The following is a 19735-nucleotide window of genomic DNA, read 5'->3' as shown; positions in this document are numbered from 1 at the left end:
ATGTCAAGAAATTTTACAGCTCCAACAAGAGGCAATAATGAACATCAGGACAGCAACAGATGACACCAGAGGATGAAGTGTAGCGTGGAGCATCAGAGTTCAACATTCGTTTACATGATTAATGGGGGAGGCTTTCTGAACTGTGGTAGGCCAGCTTGGTTAATTTCCCTATCAACCAGTCACTCCGGCACCCCATTTCTCAAATACCACTGGCTTGTATGTGCTCCATTGCATGTGTTTTTAAAAATTGGTATGTTTATTAAAGCATTGTGTGTACATGTGTAAAATTACTGTGGTTTCAAGCATATAAATAGTACAGGAAGAAACAATTCCCCTGTTTAAAATTATTATTTCTAATCTTTGGTAACATTTTCAAAGAATTACCTTTGGGAAGAAAAGTTTTTGCTCTAAAAATGATATTTTTCTTATCCTTCTATCGCTTTTTAGAAGGGTTGAGGTAAGTTTGTTCAGCCATTTTTGAATTATCCAAGCATGAAAAAAAGACTTTTTCAGCTGTTAAGAAAATTGTTTTCAGCTCCTTTATGTGCTCACATGACACTAGGCAATGGAATATGATATCCAGAAGATAATACAACATGGAAGGCGTTGACATTTTTTCAGCATGTTTTTTCTGAATGGCACAAATTAAGTCAAATATTGCATTGCCTTATGGTTTAAAAGTATACCTTTTAAGACCTATACAGTATTTTCTAATATTTCATGATGTATTTTTTTTTCCCCACAAGGTTCTAATATAAGTTAAAATTGTAATTATTTTTTGATGGTATCTAATTAAAAGTGAAGTATTCCATCCAACATACAAAAGGAAGGGGGAAAGGTAGCATTTTGTTATCTGTCTGAAAAGGAACTCAAGTTCATATTTCTTCTCTCTGGATCTTAGTTTTTTCATCTTCATGATGCAGATGCTGCCTGGGTCTGTTTCGGCTCTAACGTTCTAGGATTCTTTATATTTCTGCCCCAGAGCCTTGTCGGATAGTCATCTTCCCAGCATTAGCAGTAGTAGCACAATAGCTACTGGAGGCTTTGCCAGAAACACTCAACTTTTAGACTTTCAGCATGGAAAATAAATAAAGCTTCGACATCTCAACCACAGTCTAACCTGTGTTTAGGTCCATATAGAAAGATATTATTACCGATGAACTCAAAGTGTGGAGGTATAAGAAAGGCAGCTGTGGCAAAGATACTCCCTTTCTACTTCCCACGGCATAGCTAGACTTGAATGCTTCTTACATCCTTGACAACAAATTCCTGTCCTGTTGTGCCCCTTAGCTTTCCCTTCAGATTTCTTTATTTAGCTTAAATATTGTTGTTTTACTTTGTGGTAGCAGCAGCTTTGGAAAGTGCAGGTGTATACATGTGCATATGTACACTTGTACCTTCTATTCACACTGATAGTACAATTAATGTTGATGTCAATTTTGGTGTTAATTTGGGGTCATGATTAGTGTTGACACTTTGTGTCAGACTAATGGCATTTATGGGCGTCATCAGAATAAATGTTAATATTATCATGTTTTTATTATCTGTTATAGCAACATTAAACCGAGGTCCTCCCAGGAGAAAAAATACACATATGAATAGATAGATAATGCCTTTCTGTATCACTGGTGTTACTCAGCGAGAAAATGACATCTCAGGGCAGAATCCTAATCACTGTTTGGAGCATCAGAAATAATGATCACCTCTGATCGGAGGTTGTGAATAATTCATTCGGTTTGATTTTCACGTCCTGTCCAGTGATACTTTTCAAACCAAATGTGTTTCTACAGGAAAATAATGGTCCCACTTCTTATGGAAATACTGTAGCACAAATCATTTTACCCACATAAAAACAGTTAAATAAGACTGTTCTCTTCTGCTTGCCTTCTCCGCCCCATCCCCTCCTCCCTTGCTTGCGCGTGTTTATTCCAGGATCAGACTGTGGCCAAAGAAATATCTTCTTCCTTAGAACTTGTATAAGGAAAACAAATGTTTATTTCTGCTGATCCTTAACTTATTCACGGTAACTCTTTTGAACCTCTTCCCTTTCTCACTTTAAGGTAATTAGTTTAGGTGGATAATCCTACACCTAAGAAGCCTGCTAATTGGAATGCTCTGTTATCAAAAATAATCTGAAATTAGATATTTTAAAAACTGATTTATGGCTATGTTAATGAAACTGTAATTGGCGGTAAGTCCCTAGAACCACTTGGTTAGTCCATGCCTCTCTCAGCAAGACAATGGCCAGGGAAGAAGTCAGTGGCACTGCCAGGGACCAAAAGCCCGAGTCTGACACTCGTTAGACCATAAACCCAGCCACTCTGACAAGCCCCTTTCAGGCTACATGTTCTCACTTTGTTGCTTCCTTAGCCCTTTAGTCGTCCTTAGCCCTTAGTCCTGGAGTGTCATTTTCACTAGGTTTTATTGCATAGAAACGTTGGAGGGAGAGAGAAGCTGAAACAAGAGGATCCGGTGATGGAACTTCCTTCGGTTGTTATTTTTAAGTTAACATACAGGGCAGCTTGGCTTAGGTGAAGTCAGTGAATGTCATATTCCTAATCACATTGTCACACTTGTGTATGCTTTTATATAGTGATTGCAGAATTTTCAATATAAAACCTCCATTGTGTGTATAATATAGATAGACCCCATATAAAGTAATTTGACTGAAAAACTTACGGTGTCCTAATTAAATGGGAGGAAAATATGACTGTCTTCTGAAGTAATGACCCAATCCTCTGAGACAAAGCTATTCTTAGATAGAATATTTTGAACCATTTCTCCTGAATGTTGTGACCCCCTTTTCTTTTTCTAAATCTAACAAGGGCAGAGGAAAGCGTTTTTCAAACTAGTTTTCATCATCAGACAAAGTACTTTGCATTCAGAAACCATTTCCAGTATCAAATTCAATTTTGTCAGGTGATTAGTTGAGTTTGGTAGAGAATAATTTAAAAACACAAAGCTGGCAATGGCCGTGGTGCTTCTGCACTGGAGGAGAGCAGTTGCTGTTCTCGAGCTGCAAGCCCTCTTTCAGTGACTGGGTATAGTGGATTATTGTGTTACATGTCTTTGCAGCTGTTACAGACCTGCATCTGTTGACACCATGTGTTCCTACCCCAGACTGCTGGAAGAAATAGGGGAGCGGGTGAATTGATATCTTGTCTGCCTATCAGTGCAAATGTCCTTTTATGTACATGTTTGTAAAGCTCTTTAGCCCCCTTCAAGATGAAAGGCTCTGTATAAATATAAGCTTTTGATTTTAGTACATGTTTGGAGTACATGTGGTACAGTCCTAAATATGTATTTAGCTGATAGGCACTGTTCTTGTCTATTGTACAAATATTGACTTTAAAAGTATAAATATGTATTTAACTATCAGACCAGAAAAACACTGAGGCAGTACTTCTAAGGTAGAGATATTAATATTGTATAAACCTATATATACATATGTTTACATTATACCACATCATTGCAGAGCATTTCTTTTTAAAAAAGGAAAGGATAGCCCCAACAGACTAAGACAGTTCTTGAGACTCTTCTCCCTTTAAGGTGAGTCTTGATTTTAAGTTTTCATATGTTTATTCCTCTCTTTAAATTTTATATAAATGTGATCTGTTGTAGTATAACTAAAACTTAGAGTCAGTTCCTCTAAAACATGAGAAATACGTTGGGTTGGTGAGATTTTTTTTTTCCTCCTTAAAATTTTTTTTTTCACTGTGAAAATGTTCAAATGTGCACTAGAGATAATAATATAAGCTCCCATGTACCTGTTACCCAGTGAAGAAGTATTCGGTAGTTTTTTCTCCCTTTTTATTTATTTATTTTTTAATTTTTTTTGTGGTACGCGGGCCTCTCACTGTTGTGGCCTCTCCCGTTGCGGAGCACAGGCTCCGGACGCGCAGGCTCAGCCATGGCTCACGGGCCCAGCCGCTCCGCGGCATGTGGGATCTTCCCAGACCGGGGCACGAACCCGTGTCCCCTGTATCGGCAGGCAGACTCTCAACCACTGCGCCACCAGGGAAGCCCTCCCTTTTTAATTTATAAAATTTTTAAGTTATGAAGGCATAAACACATTAAAGAAATTTGGAAAATGGGGAAAAAATTCACAGTCCCATCATCCTAAATAATTATCATCCCATTTTGCTATGTTTCTTTATTTCCCTTCCCCCCAGCCCCCAACAAGCTTTTAGATAGAGATAGTGTGTGTATGCATGTGTGCGTGTGTTGTAACACTTACTATAAGATTTAACATGTATTTAGTCTTCACAGCAGACTTAATACAATAGGTTATTATTACCCCATTTTACTGATGAGGAAACTCAGGCATATAGAGGTTACTAACTTACCTAAGGTTGTGTGGCTAGAAAACTGACTGAACCTCTATTCTGTCAGAGTCAGATTACATTAGATTCAGATTTGTAGAATATAGTTTCTGAGTCTGTGCCCTTGACTACCACACCGTTTTGCCTCTCAGAGTTATTATGGTATGCATGCAATTTTGTTATCCTGCTTCTTTAAATTTAGCATTACATCATGGGTATTTTAAAATACTGTTCATAGTCTTCATAGCCACCATTTTATAAGGCTGAACAGAACACTAACAATGACATCACTAGTCAATATATTCCCTCTAAAAAAGTTTTTATCATGACATTTATTTTTTCAGCTTTTTATCTTAAAATAATGTTAGATTTACAGAAGAGTTACAAAAATCATACAGAGTTCCCATTTAACCTCCATTAACCTTCACCCAGCTTCCCCTAACATTATTCCGTTATATAACCATGTTATAATTATAAAAACTAAGGAATTAACATTGGTATAATACCATACTGTTAAATAAAATACAGACTTTGTTTTGGATTTCACCAATATTTCTACTAATGACCTTTTTCTGCTCCAGGATCCAATCCAGGGTACCACATTGCCTTTAGGTGTCAACGACATTTATGTTTGTGTTATAATTGATGTTCATGTTTCCATATCGTTTCAGCTAAGTGCAGTGGCAGTAGTCTGGAACATACTTCCTTAATTTCTCTAGTAAATGAAATTATGTGAATCATACTTTAAAGAATAAATCATTCACACTCGGTATAGGACAAGTTACTTAAGTCCTCTGTGCCTTGGTTTTCTCATGGCAATAATAACAGCTGTTTTTAAAATTAATAATAATAATAGCTACTATTGGAGGACTTTTATATGCCAGGCTCTGTACTAATTTAATGTGGTGTTCCTCTCAACAATCCCTCCGGAAAGATATTGTTATCCCCATTGTATAACTGGAAAAATTGAGGTTAAGGTTAAGGTTAAGTGACTTGTCCAAGGCTATACAGCTCATATAAAGCTGAAATTTGAACCAAGACAGGCAGATTTTCCAGCTTAACCTCCTAACTATTATCAGTATTTATTAACATTTATAGTACAGTACAGCATGTTATAAGTGTGCGATTAATGGTAGCTATTATTCTTATTATTTTTTTAAAATAAACTATTTTAATGATATTTAGTACTGTTATTCTGTGATCCCTAGAGATAAGTCATGCACGATGTTCTAAGCCTTTGGTGTTGACTATTTTCCACGTATCATTTAAAAAACGAAATGACTGTGGAACCAGCAAGGATTTATTACTCCCATATTATGTGTAGAAATGTGCAGGAGTCCTGCTGTGCACTGGGATAGATGATATGATGGTTCAAGCTGGCAGCTAAACGCTGTCCTAGGCCACATGTGGTTAATTATCAAATGAATTCTCTGTATGAAGGTCTTAGTAGGTGATCAGAAGAAAGGAGTCACTTTAGACGAGGGGAAGCTTTTCTGAGGAAATGGAATTTGAATGCACCTTTATGGAACGGGTGAGATTTGGATAGGTTGAGAGGAGAGACAAAGGCAAACTTTGTATGTTAGAGTTAATAGAATAGATTACTGCTTCTAATAGTTTTTCATCAATCCCGTAGGTAATATTTTCTTAATTTTGTATGTGGGGACATTGAAGCTCGATAAAGTTAAGTGACTTTCCCAAGGTCACACAGTTAATAAGTGGTAGGGCTTAGATGTGGATCCAAGTTTGTTTGACTCCCAAGCCCATGTTCACCATTATGTATCCCGTCATTTGATTAGCAGTAAAATCTAATTTTTAATATAAATTGAGCAACAGATTCTTCCTTAGAGATTTATCCATTGTGCTTATTCAAAACTTAATCTCTTCCAATGAGGAATCTCACTGTACCAAGACTCACACAACACTCTCCATTCTGTACTGGTACTTTTTAAGTGGGGAGGGGGACAGTTGATAAGGGACACATTTTAGAAAGACATTAAGAGTAGTGTGTTCTTGGTGCTGCTGTGTTGACACCTAATTAGAAGTCAAGGGACTTCGCTGGTGACACAGTGGTTAAGGATCCGCCTGCCAATGCAGGGACATGGGTTCGAGCCCTGGTCCGGGAAGATCCCACATGCCACGGAGCAACTAAGCCCATGCATCACGACTACTGAGCCTGCACTCTAGAGCCCACGAGCCACAACTACTGAAGCCCATGCGTCTAGAGCCTGTGCTCCGCAACAAGAGAAGCCACCGCAATGAGAAGCCTGCTTACCGCAAGAGTAGCCCCCGCTCACTGCAACTAGAGAAAGCCTGCGCACAGCAACGAAGACCGATCGCAGACAAAAATAAATTCATTAATTAATTTTTTAAAAAGTACTACTAATAATTAGCAGTCAATATTGCAAGCATAATGACCTGGCCAATTGCTGAACTGACTGCCCAAGTGACACAGAGTCCCCAGGTAATAGCAAAAGATAAGAGTGTTATTTGCTTGCCCAGTGCCACATAGACACAGTGTTTGCATTCGCATGCAAATGCTAAAGTAGATTCTTCTGGGCTTGTACCTAAGCTACTCTGGCCTAGGTGGCTAAAGTTAATATGTCATAAAATTTGGTGTAGAGCCCAATCTTCCTAACTACAAATGCATTTAGAGGAAATAGCTTTTCCTTCCTGAAAAACAAAAGAGATGCTGGATTAGAGGGCCACGTGAGAAGGCAGTTAAAATATTTTTCCCCACGTGGGCACCATATTGATCAGCTTCTTAAAAACTATGACCGAAATTATCCTGATATTTGGAGTTTCTCTGCGCTGTTTTTTGGATGATCTGTTTCTTCTTCCTTTTCTCTGTCTTTAATGAGCAGATAGAGTAATACTGCCTTACCTCAGAAGGTGACTGGATGTTTTTTCTATGTATTATATCGATTTTGATTTGTATTTGGCCAGTGGTATATATTAAATAGCTTATATTTATCTGTAGGTGTTTCATATATATATATTTCTTAATGCTGAGAATCACAAATAGCTGTGTGGAAAGCTTCAACCAGCCTGATTACAGTGGATGTGCAATTGGATTGAGAAATGTGTACTCAGAGCTTATGATCACTGGCCCGGTTGAGTCTGGGTGATGCATGTGGCTTTCCAGGGATGCTGCTATTTACATCTGTTCATGGCCCTTCCTGATGGCTGGCTCCGCAATGAGGTGATAATGCAGCAGCCCAGGGATGAGGGACCAAGGCTGCAGATGTGGCTGGGCTCCATTAGGCAGGACCAGGAATGCTCGTCTGGTAGGCTTTGTGTTTGGGGGTGAGTGGTGGCGGTGGGAAGCGGGGGAGACAGAAAGAAACAGGAAAAAAAAAGAATGGAAAGCATTACTTATCTAGGTATAGGGAAACAGACAGGCAGACATGAAAAACTGCAGCCGTTAACTGGGGAATGAGTGAGTAGAAAAGAAAGGGCACTAGCGAACAAACAAGTAGAAGGAGTGACTAGTTCTCATATAGAAGGGGATTAAAAGAGGAGAGGGCTGTGAGGGTTTGGGAAGAGGCATGTCACCCCTGCCTATTAAGTCAGTATCATTTATTTGTGTGGCTGGCCAGATGCTACTGAACAGTGCGCAGAGATTTATATATATCATAGTGCAGCAAGAGGTTGGTTACTTGCATCCTTTGGTTTTCTAGTGTTGGGAGAAATCAGCAAGAGATGGTCACAAGGATGCAGTGTTGAGCTACAGCAAATTCTTGCAGAAATGGAAGATACCTGAAGCAAGCCTGTAAAGAATGTTGCTATTATCTGTCAAATATTAGAGGACAATAAAAGGACCCAGGGTTGTAAAAGTTGTATAGTCCATGAGAGGTAGTCCTCTTTCTGTTCTCCTGTGTGTTAAAGATTTCTTGGAAAGAATCTCACAAACGATATCTTAGTAGATAGGGTAGTAAGGTAGGGCATCCCGGATTTAATTCCCAGTGCCCCAGTATTCTTCCACACATAGCCTGAGTGCATTTAGACTTTGGTTTTTCCATCTTCTTCGAACAGACCCAAAGAAGAAATTGAGACAACTGTGAAATACATATACAGTAAACCAGCTATTCTCAACATAATCTTAGAGAAGTATGCTAGAATATTTGTTCTAGTTTCCCGCAGGGAGCTGGGCTCTTTAGCAATGCATATCTTTACCTGCAGGTTGTGTCTACGTGCAGTCTGATATCTTCAAGTAACCTGAAAAATAATTCTGCATGTAAGAAGCTTGTATTTATTTGTTTGTTTGTTTATGCCTTTGCAGATTGGCATGGTAGCTTGGAAAATGACCCTTAAAAGTCCAGAATATCCAGAAGGCCGAGATATCATTGTTATTGGCAATGATATCACATACCGAATTGGGTCCTTTGGCCCCCAGGAGGATTTGCTGTTTCTCAGAGCTTCTGAGCTTGCCAGGGCAGAGGGCATCCCACGCATCTATGTAGCAGCCAACAGTGGAGCAAGAATTGGACTGGCAGAGGAAATTCGTCACATGTTTCACGTAGCCTGGGTAGATCCTGAGGATCCTTACAAGGTACAGACTAAGAAAAGATAATACTTCAAGTTACCATACGGGTGTGCGCGCGCGTGTGTGTAGAGAGGGGTAGAAGTTTATTTTGTTTTTATAAATTTATTTATTTTTGGCTGCATTGGGTCTTTGTTGCTGCGCGCGGGCTTTCTCTGGTTGTGGCGAGCAGGGGCTACTCTTCATTGTGCTGCGTGGGCTTCTCATTGTGGTGGCTTCTCTTGTTGCAGAGCACAGGTTCTAGGCACACGGGCTTCTGTAGTTGTGGCGCGTGGGCTCAGTAGTTGTGGCTCGCGGGCTTAGTTGCTCCGTGGCATGAGGGATCTTCCCGGACCAGGGCTCGAACCCATGTCCCCTGCGTTGACAGGTGGATTCTTAACCACTGCACCACCAGGGAAGCCCAAAATATATACCTTTAAATTATTCTCCTTTGGCTTCCAAGACTTATGGTCAGTCATCAGCAAAATCTCTCATATCCTCAGCTTCTTCTCTGATTGTTCTCTAATCTTGCTCTACTTGAAACCTGCCTGTCCTCTGAAGACTCTTCTTCCCCTGTAGCCCTCTTAAATGGTGACTGGTTTCTCTTTCCCTTGTACCACTGAGCCTGGAGGAAAATAGCTTCTTGCTAGTGCCTCACTGCTACTTCCAGACCCTTTTCCCTCCCTTCTCTCTGAAAACCCCTGTCTTTGAATCTCATGGCATCAGACTGTGCCGCACCATCACTGCTCCTTATTATAGTGTTCCCTACCCTTTGGCCACTCCCTCTTCTTTGCATCTTTTAGTTGCTGGCACATTGTCACTCTCTCCAGTACTACTAGTCCTGTTATCATTCTTGACGATTGCTATATATACATAGATGATTCATCCCATTGTCTAGCCTCTTGGATCCTTGACTTCCTCTCCCCCAGTGGTCCTATCCTACATCCCAGATCAGCCTCTCATTCCCCATAATGTCAACTTCAAGCATCCCTTCCTTTGCCATTTCTCTGTCCTATCTTTCCAGCTCGCTCTCTTTAGTACCCCAAGTCCAGTAATCCTTTGCACTCATCAAGACCTACAACTGTTGATCCTGCCACCTTTCTTCTGCTCTTCATTCCCTCCTTACCTACTCATTTTATTCCTATCCAGCCTTAAATCCAAAGTCTACCATAGGCTAATGATCGTAATCACTACCTTTCCCATGCCTTCAATTTCTTTGCTTTTTCTCTTCATTCCGCTTACTCCGTGTCTGTACAGAAACCTTGTTTAAATCCAACTCTCTCCATCTACTCCTTTTCCCTCACCTGCATACCTGAACACTGATGGAGAAAAATACACAGTGCTGTTGACTGGTCTTTAAATTCAAGCTTACCAACCTCCTGATTGACAGTTTGACATCTCTCTCCTCAAACCTCCAACACCCTCTTCCTTCATCCTCACTCTTAGCTGATGATGTTGCTTCCCAATTCACTGAGAAAATGGAAGCAATTAGAAGAGAGCCTCCACGAGCTCCTGTATATCTGCATCTCTGCTCTTATTCTCCGCCTTCTCTCCGGTACTTTGATGAACGGTCCCTGCTTCTATCTAAGGCCAATCCCGCTATGCTTGACCCTTTTCCTTATTGCCAACTTAAGGATGTAGATCAAAACTTCTCCCCCTTCTTTCTTACATCATCACTTTTTCCCTCTCTATTAAATATACTCCTTTTTTAGCACACAGACACTTACCCCTCCAGTCACTAACCCTACCCCATTTTTTCCTTCCCTTTACAGCAAGACTTCTTAAAAGAGTTTCTCTTCTTGCTGTTTCCAGATACTCTTCTCCCTCCCATCCCCTCTGGAACCCATATCAGTCCCCCTTGCACCCTCACCATTCCATCAGAGCTGCTTTTGTCAGGGTCGCCATTGATTCCATATTGTTAAAATCTGAATCTCACCTATTTGACATTTCAGCAGTATTCCATGTGGTTGGTTACTCCTTCATCCTTGAAATACTTTCTCCTCTTGGTTTCCAGGAACCTACAGTCTCCTTTTTACGCCCCCCCCCCCCCACACACACACCAGCCACTCTTTCTCAGTTTCCTTTGCTGCCTTTTACATCTTTAAATGTAAGAGTGTCAGGGGATGATGGAAATATTCTATATTTTGATTGTGGTGGCGATTACACACAAGTGTATACATTTGTCAGAACTCATCAAACTACAACACTTAAAACTGATGGATTTTATTGCACGTAAATTATGCTTCAGTAAAATTCATTTTAAAAGTATATGGGAATTGTTGGTGACCTCTAATAAATACAGTATTTCTTTTGGGGGTGATGGAAATATCCTGGAATTAGATAGCGGTGGTGGTTACACAGCATCTGAATATACTAAAAACTACTGAACTGTACGCTTTAAAATGGCCAGTATTATGTTATGTGAATTTTATCTCAGTTTTTTTAAATTATAAAAAAAATGTGAATGGAGACACATGTCAGTGCCCCAGAGGCTGTGGCAGGACCAAGAAGTCTAGGACTCCCCAGCCGCAACCCCACAGGGCCCAGTGCCTCTCACCTGGTGCTGTGGCAGGATAGCTTGTATGGAAGGTGAGGTAAGAAGGAAAACGAAAAGGTGTTTTAGGACTTGGTCCCTGGACCTCTCCTCTTTTCTATATTCACCTTCCCTTGGTGATCCAGTCTTAAAGCTTTAAATTCCATCTATAAACTGATAAACTTCCAAATTTATATCCTGCCCCTGAACTTCAGATTCATGTATCCAGACTCAACATCTCTACCTGCACATCTGCCTAAACGTAGCTTCTAATCTTTTTCCTTAAATCTGTTCTTCCCACAATATTCTCTGTCTCAATAAATGATACCTCTATTCCTCATTTAAGTAAAAGACCTTGGAGTTATCCTTGACCTCTCTTTCTCATATCCCACTTCCTCTCTGTCAATAACTCATGTGTACATCCTGACCTTCAAAATATATCCAGAATCCAACCATCTCTGAGCACTTCCACTGCTACACAGTAGTCCAAGTCCCTGCCACCTCTTACTGCATTTATTGCATTGTTTGCTAATTGACATTCCTGCTTCTGGCCTTGCCCCTACCCCTACCCAAAGTCTACTCTCAACAGAAAATGGAATGATCCAGTTAAATGTAAATCAGATCACAACTCAAAACTTACCTCTGATTAAAACCCTTTAAAGGGCTTCCCTGGTGGCGCAGTGGTTGAGAATCTGCCTGCCAATTCAGGGGACACGGGTTCGATCCCTGGTCTGGGAAAATCCCACATGCCGTGGAGCAACTAAGCCCGTGCACCACAGCTACTGAGCCTGCGCGTCTGGAGCCTGTGCTCCGCAACAAGAGAAGGCCGCGACGGTGAGAGGCCCGCGCACCACGATGAAGAGTAGCCCTTGCTCACCGCAACTAGAGAAAGCCCTCGCACAGAAACGAAGACCCAACACAGCCAAAAATAAATAAATAAATTCATTACATATATATATATATATATATATATATATATATATATATATATATATATATATATCTTAAAAAAAAAAAAAAAAAAACCCTTTAAAGGCTTCCCAGCTCACTCAAGTGAGGGCCAGAAACCATATAGTTACCTGCAAGGCCCTCCCTAGATTGGCCTTCCAGTACCACTCCGTCCTTGTTCTCTTGCTGCTCCCACCTGATTCCACACTGTGGCTCTACCAGCCTTTTCACTGTTTCTTGAGCCTGCTGGACACACTCAGCAGCTTCACACTTGTGGTTCCTTCTGCCTGAATGCTTTTCCCCCAAATATCCTCATGTCTCATTTCCTCAGCTCTTCAGGTCTTGGCTCAAATGACATTTTCATTAAAGCCTTCCCCGGCTATTCTTCTAAAAGTTCAACTCTGCCAACTCTCCTGTCTCCTTCCTCTATTTTATTTTTTCCTTAAACATTATTCCCATTAACACTGTATGCTTAACTTATTTATTTTGTGTATTTTCTGACTCACCTACTAGAAGATGAGTTGTACAAGGCCAGGAATTTTTGCCTGTTTTCTTCCTTTCTGTTTGTTCTGTGTCTTAAACAGTATCTTGCACATAATAGGCACTCAGTAAATATGTGCTGACAGATATACTACTGACACTCAGTGCTACGGGGCATTCTCGTCATAAGTCAGGCAAAATCAGTGGCAAATTCAAATTCATGTCTCTGGCATGTTGTGCTCCCTGTGGGACAAATTCAGTTAAATGGTGGACATAATTTCTCATAGTATTTTAAAAGTTTTTCTCTGCTTCCTTTTTTTTTTTCTGAGTGACTGATTCACTTAAGGTGAACACACATATTAAATAACTAGTTTCTATGTGAGTGTGTATGTGAATGTATAAAAATAAGTCAGTTATGAAGTGTTAGTATAATTTTTTAATGTACATAGGGATTAGAATTTGTTTATTTAGAATAGCAAAAGGTATGAGCTCAGTGATTACTGATCATTAGCACTGCATAGACTTCTGATTTTAAGATTGAATATCCTGGTTTTGTGATGCTCTCAATTATCCTTGACCCGTCTATACGTTGATGGTACTATGGATTTGAGAAAATGAAGAATAGTAATTCATATAATTCTTTAATTTTGTGTTGATATCTTTAATAGAGGTGTCAGTAAAGATTAGAGAATGACCCTTTAACCTTGATGAAAAGGAAATGAGTGGAGTATACCTGGAGTTGTAGCTACAAGATATCTTGTTTCAAGGACACAGTCAGTGACTGCAGAAATAGGCACTTCCGTCTTTCAAAGAACTGTCTATGGTAGTATTCTATGAGACAGTAACTCTGAGACACGATTTGGAGATTTAAAGCCAGCTTTGGAACAAGCTGCATTATGCATGCCTTGCTGGGTCTTCTGTGGTGATGGCAAATAATGAGTTGAAAACTATTTGTGTTTCCCACAGGGATACAAATATTTATATCTGACCCCTCAAGATTATAAGAGAGTCAGTGCTCTCAACTCTGTCCATTGTGAACACGTGGAGGATGAAGGAGAATCCAGGTAGGTATTATGTATCAGAATAATTTGGCTGTGGATTAAAGAAAGGAGAATATGATCATTTTTTTCTCACTGTCCTGCTGATCATGACCTTGAAGAGCAGTGAAGATTGCTTGTTGAGTAATCTCGAAGCCTTAGGTTTGTATCTCAGCTGTACCACTTACTAGCTGAAAGACCTTATTATTGATTAAGGTTTTTAAACTATATTTATAATAATTATTCATTTTGAAAAGTTGGAACATATAAACAATTATGAAGAAATAGTAAAAATCAGCTACAGTCCTACCAAGAGATCACAGTTATTAATGTATATTATATTCTTTCTGTCATATATATATATATATATATATATATATATATATATATATACACACACCTTTTTTCCTACATAATTGGGATCATAATAGAAAAGGGCTTTTGTAATTTCTTTTTACTAAATATTATTTAGGGAGAAATTTTATATATTCTTACAGTATTATTTGAGAATATGATATTTAATGGCTTCATATAAATCATTATAATGAATATATCATATTTGAACATACAGACTATCCTGGTTTTTACTGCTATATCCCTGGGCTGGTCATTCTTGTATGTAAACTTTGAAGAATATCTCTGGCTATTCCCTTTGGGTTAATCTCTAAAAGTGAAATTACTGGTCAAAAAGTATGTCCATTTTTGTTTTGTTTTGTTTTGTTTTGTTGTTGTTGTTTTGTGGTACGCGGGCCTCTCACCGCCGCGGCCTCTCCCGTTGCGGAGCACAAGCTCCGGACACGCAGGCCCAGCGGCTGTGGCCCACGGGCCCAGCCGCTCCGCGGCATGCGGGATCCCCCCGGACCGGGGCACGAACCCGTGTCCCCCTCATTGGCAGGTGGACTCCCAACCACTGCACCACCAGGGAAGCCCAGTATGTCCATTTTTTTAAAGATTTTTTTTGGATAATTTCAAATTGTCCTCCCAAGAGCTACACTCCCACCAGCAGTATATGGTAGTGCTTGTTTCCCCTCTTTAATTTTTTCTCCACCCTTGCCAACACTGTTTACTGTAAATTAATAAAATATGATAAAAACAGCAATTGTTATTTTAACTGGTATTTTTGATCCCCAGTGAAGTTGAACATTTTTATAATCTATCTGCAACTATTTTCCAGAATGTTAATAAGTTGCTCCAATACCATTTATTGAATAATTCATACTTTCTTCACTTTTATAATAATCTTAACTCAATTACCAGGCTTTATATTCTGTTTTTTGTTCTATTCTTGGACTAACACCACACTATTTTAACTACTTTAATGGGCCAGAGTTCCTCACATTCTTAATTGTTCCCCAAGTTTTATTAGCTATTTTTGTCTTTTTACAGATAGGATCATTTTTTTTTTAATTCCCCAAAACTTTCCATAATGATTTTGATTCAGATTGCATTAGGTTTATAAATCAATTTAGGAAGATCCGAGAGCTTCATAATATTAACTCTTCCCAACAAGAAACATGGTATGTTTTTCCAGTTATTTAAGTGTATTTTTTAAAGTTTTATAGTTTTCTTTATATAGATTATGCCAGAAATTCCCACTCGTTCTTGGTTCACAGCACCTTTACTGTCTCTGTAATTTTTTCATAACACCTTTAGGCAAAAAGATATGCCTAATATTTCTAATTATTAAGGAAGCTGACCCAGACAGCTTCATAAGTATTTATGCCACGAACAACGTGGGTTTGAACTGTGCAGGTCCACTTCTGTGTGGACATTTTCAACAGTAAATCCAACAGTACTGTACCATCTGTGGTTGGTTGAACCTACAGATGTGCATCCATGGATATGGAGGAACCATATATATGATGGCCAACTATAAGTTACACTCGGATTTTCAACTGCTGAGGGTCGATGCCCCTAACCCTGGCATTGTTCAAGGGTCAACTGTATAATACACGTAACTGAAAAAATTTTATTCTATTCTTAAATAATTACAGTTACTTACTAATGAGATATTTGCACCCATACGACATTGCAAACCTTGGAATCAGCTTGGACATAGCCACCCTCACGTTTTGTTCTGCACTGATTTTTGTGTAGAACTTTTTTTTTCCCCCACAGAAACTGAAAACCCAGCTTTGCAAAGATAGGACAGTGTCAGAAGGAATGTAGCAGTACCTCATGTTAAACCATGAACTACTTAAAACTAGTAGTTGGCGAGGCATCCAACAGATATCACATATCATAGTGTTTCTCTCAAAAATCTGAAATATCCTTCAGTGCACCTGACAGTTCACTGTGGCATCCATCCCAGGATGTCTTGGTCTACAGTATAGGTATGGTGGGATTTTGCCAGTTTTTAAATATTCCTATATGTTTTGCATTTTTCTTGCTACTCTGAATGGGATTCCCACCCCACCCCCGCCATTATATTTTTCAACTCTTTATTACTGGTATCTCAGAAAGCTATTGACTTTGTATATTGCTTTTGTTAAAGCAAGTCAGTTTTCTTCTCTGAGCTTTAGTTTCCTCATCTGTATGATGAAGATCAAGTTATCCAATATACGTAAAGCCCTTAGCACAGAACTCAGCACATAGTAAGCAATCAAAACTCCTGAGTATCGTTATCTATGATGATGGAGATGATATTCCCTATCACACTGGACTGCTGTGACGATCAAAAATGATATACATGAACATGTTTTGTTAATTATATTACACTACACGAAGATTTTTATTATGAGTAACATTAAAATTTGGTACTACTTTTTTTTTTTGGCCATGCCATGCGGCACGAGGGGATCTTATTTCCCCCAACAGGGATTGAACCCGTGCCCCTTGCAGTGGAAACGTGGAGTCTTAACCACTGGACCACCAGGGAAGTCCCTGGTACTACTTTAAGGAATGATACTCTTAAAGGTAGAAGGCTCAGATCACAGAGCAGAAAATGGGAAATTTTTAATCTTTTTCATATAATACAAGGGGAGAAGATGCCACTTAACAAATCACAAACACCTGTGAAGCAGTATGCACTCCTGAGGAGGGAAAAGATCTGCTTTGCAAAGAAGGCTGACTGGGCCCATGAGTATTTGTGACAATATGGCATGTGGGCCTTATTAAAAGGACACATTCCCCCCCACCACCACCAAATTAATGTGGCTCATTAACCCCTTAAGGGAGATTAGCTTTACCTGTAACCTAACTATACTAGAGTCTAGATACAGAGCAAAAGGAAGAATTGGGGAATTATTGTGAGAAGGGATTATTGGGAATCTGGGAAGCAGAAACGCAAAGCCACAGACAAACAGCAAGGGCAAAGAAAAGGAATTGATGGAAGGCTGGAAGTAGGGAACAGAAATATGGGAGCAAAACAATAAATAGTTTAAGAGCCACTATGGGATATTTATTTATTATTTCAATTTCTAAAACTGTGCCCAGTGCCAAGCCTTAAGGGTACACATGGAACAATAAATAATATATGTCCATCTCTACTTCCAACTTTGTATTTTTCCTTTCTTTTATGAGTTGCATTCCCCATCTCCCATTTCCCATTATCAGCTATCACTCCTAATCCCCTGCCGAGAAGACAGATGGGTGGCTCCCTCTGGATCCCCAGGATGCTTTCTGTACAACTTGTCCAGCATTTCACTTCTACACACATTCCCCCTGCCCCTCCAGAGGACTATGCCAGGAACTCTCGTGTATACACTTGATACTTACAGAGGAGCAGGAATAGAGTGCACTATGTTGACCTTCCCCTTCATCCTTGTCTTGGAAAGAGAGAGGATTTTTGACTTGAGAAATTGGGCTGAGTGTTCTCACTGTGCCTCTGGATTTTCTTTTATTCCTATGTAACATTTATCTAAAATTGTTGATTTAAAGGCTGTTGCTTATTAGAGAGAGATACACATTGACCCTGCTTTTAAGAAACTTGTCCTAGAAAGTAAGAGAGGGTATCTAACATCGGAGCGCCACCTATGTGTCAAACCCTCTCCTTGCTGCTTTAACTTTCATGTCAACCCGTAGAAGTGAATACTATAAATCCCATTTTACACAAGTTACTATTATCCCTAGAGTCACACTGCTGTATGTGTCAGAGCAGGGATTTAAACCTGTCTACTTAGTTCCAGATTTTGCTCTTTCTGCTATACCATATTGCTTCCAGACAAAATAGGCACCAGGCTAAGAAGGAAAGATATATGAATGAAGAGTATAAAAAAAAAGTACAGACCTGGTATTAAATATAAGCTTTCAGTATGCTTTTAGCAGCCTATTAATGGTGGTTATTCTTTTAATGGATTGTTGTTAACGTGTTTAACCTGTATAATTTGGCATGGCTGTATCCACTAGGTACAAGATAACCGATATTATTGGGAAGGAAGAGGGACTTGGAGCAGAGAACCTTCGAGGTTCTGGAATGATTGCTGGAGAATCCTCGTTGGCCTATGATGAGATCATCACCATTAGCCTGGTAAATCTTGCCAGAGCATGAGATGTTTGAAGAGCTGACTAGGATTTGTTTTTGCTCCCATCCCCACTACTTAGTCCCAAATGGGAGCATTTCTTAAAAACTGTATATCTACAATTTGATTTTAATTGTGCACGAAAGTAGGAAGGCAGGATAATGTAAATAATTGAATTTCCCAGCTAAACCTAGCACCTCATGTTAGCCTTTAGTTTAACTTCTTATTTCTCTAAATATTCTACCAGAGTATTAACAGCTGAAATTTCTTCTCTTACGGTTTTCCTTGTTCATACCTCTAGTGTAGATGCCAAACATCTGTGAAATAAACAAAAGTGTAAGAGAAGTAAAGGGCGTATGATCCTTTAACTGTCTGTTACTTGAATCATTGAATGAATTCTGTACCTTCTCTGCTTTAACCAGGAAATTGTGGTTTTGTATTGTTATTAATCAAACAGATTTCCTAAAAAAGCAATATTTTTTTCCTGTTAATGTGGATTTTACATATCTGTGCCTTAGTTATTATAGCTAGGGAGGGAACATAAATATGTGACATGTCGAATTTATTCTTTTTTAAGGTTACATGCCGGGCCATTGGGATTGGGGCTTACCTTGTCCGACTGGGACAGAGAACCATCCAGGTTGAAAATTCTCACTTAATTCTGACAGGAGCTGGGGCCCTCAACAAAGTAAGTTTCTAGGGTTTGGGAGAAGTATGTGAAGCTTTTGAAGGATTATTGTGAATTCCTAGTTCTAGATCCTGATTGGGGGAAGGCTTCCTCAGTCTATCTCTTCCCCTCTCCCTCCATCTTCCCTGCCTATTCATTCATTCATTCAACAAAATGAGTGTTTTGAGTACCTACTATGTGCCAGGCGCTATTCCAAGCCCTGCTATGTAATAAACAAACCATATAAAACTCCTGCTGTGAGGAGTTTACATGCTGATGTCCTTCTAGAAAGACAGAATTAATTGAATGCTTCTGTTCTGCCCTGCCTCCCTTTTTCTCATTGGTGAGCGAGGGATGTGAGATCTATTCCCAGACATGGAGCTACCTCTGAAACATCCCCTGAACATGCTGAGGGTATCAAGTTTTAATGTTTTGAGAAATTTGTGAAAGCACCTCTGAAAAGGAGCACATAGGATGGTCCCTTGTACGTAAGGAAGTACTTGGTAATTATTGAGTGGAAAGATGGGTGGATGGATGCATGGATGGATTGTTGAGAAAGAGTATGACATGGAGATTTATTTTCCCTTCAAAAGAAAAGCTTGTGCCTTTTTTTTTTAAAAGAAGGTTCAACTTTTTTTTTTTTTTTTTTTTTTGGCTGCGTTGGGTCTTCGTTTCTGTGCGAGGGCTTTCTCCAGTTGCGGTGAGTGGAAGCCACTCTTCATCGCGGTGCGCGGGCCTCTCCCGTTGCGGAGCACAGGCTCCAGATGCG

The 19735-nt window shown here is 39.5% G+C and overlaps 1 protein-coding gene across 7 annotated transcripts in view; it reads left to right on the top strand.

Moving 5' to 3' along the window:
• The window catches only part of ACACA (acetyl-CoA carboxylase alpha), a 272316-nt gene that overhangs the window by 194529 nt on the left and 58052 nt on the right, over positions 1-19735 (top strand). For all 7 annotated transcript variants that reach the window (XM_067717545.1, XM_067717544.1, XM_067717547.1 and 4 more), the window contains 4 exons: positions 8602-8871; positions 13769-13866; positions 18187-18307; positions 18877-18987. In XM_067717545.1, coding sequence (XP_067573646.1) covers positions 8602-8871; positions 13769-13866; positions 18187-18307; positions 18877-18987 — 600 coding nt within the window. The remainder of the gene's footprint in view (positions 1-8601; positions 8872-13768; positions 13867-18186; positions 18308-18876; positions 18988-19735) is intronic.

Source organism: Pseudorca crassidens, chromosome 19 (assembly GCF_039906515.1).
Source record: "Pseudorca crassidens isolate mPseCra1 chromosome 19, mPseCra1.hap1, whole genome shotgun sequence".
NCBI lineage: Eukaryota > Metazoa > Chordata > Mammalia > Artiodactyla > Delphinidae > Pseudorca > Pseudorca crassidens.
This window is presented reverse-complemented; position numbering and strand designations above follow the sequence as displayed.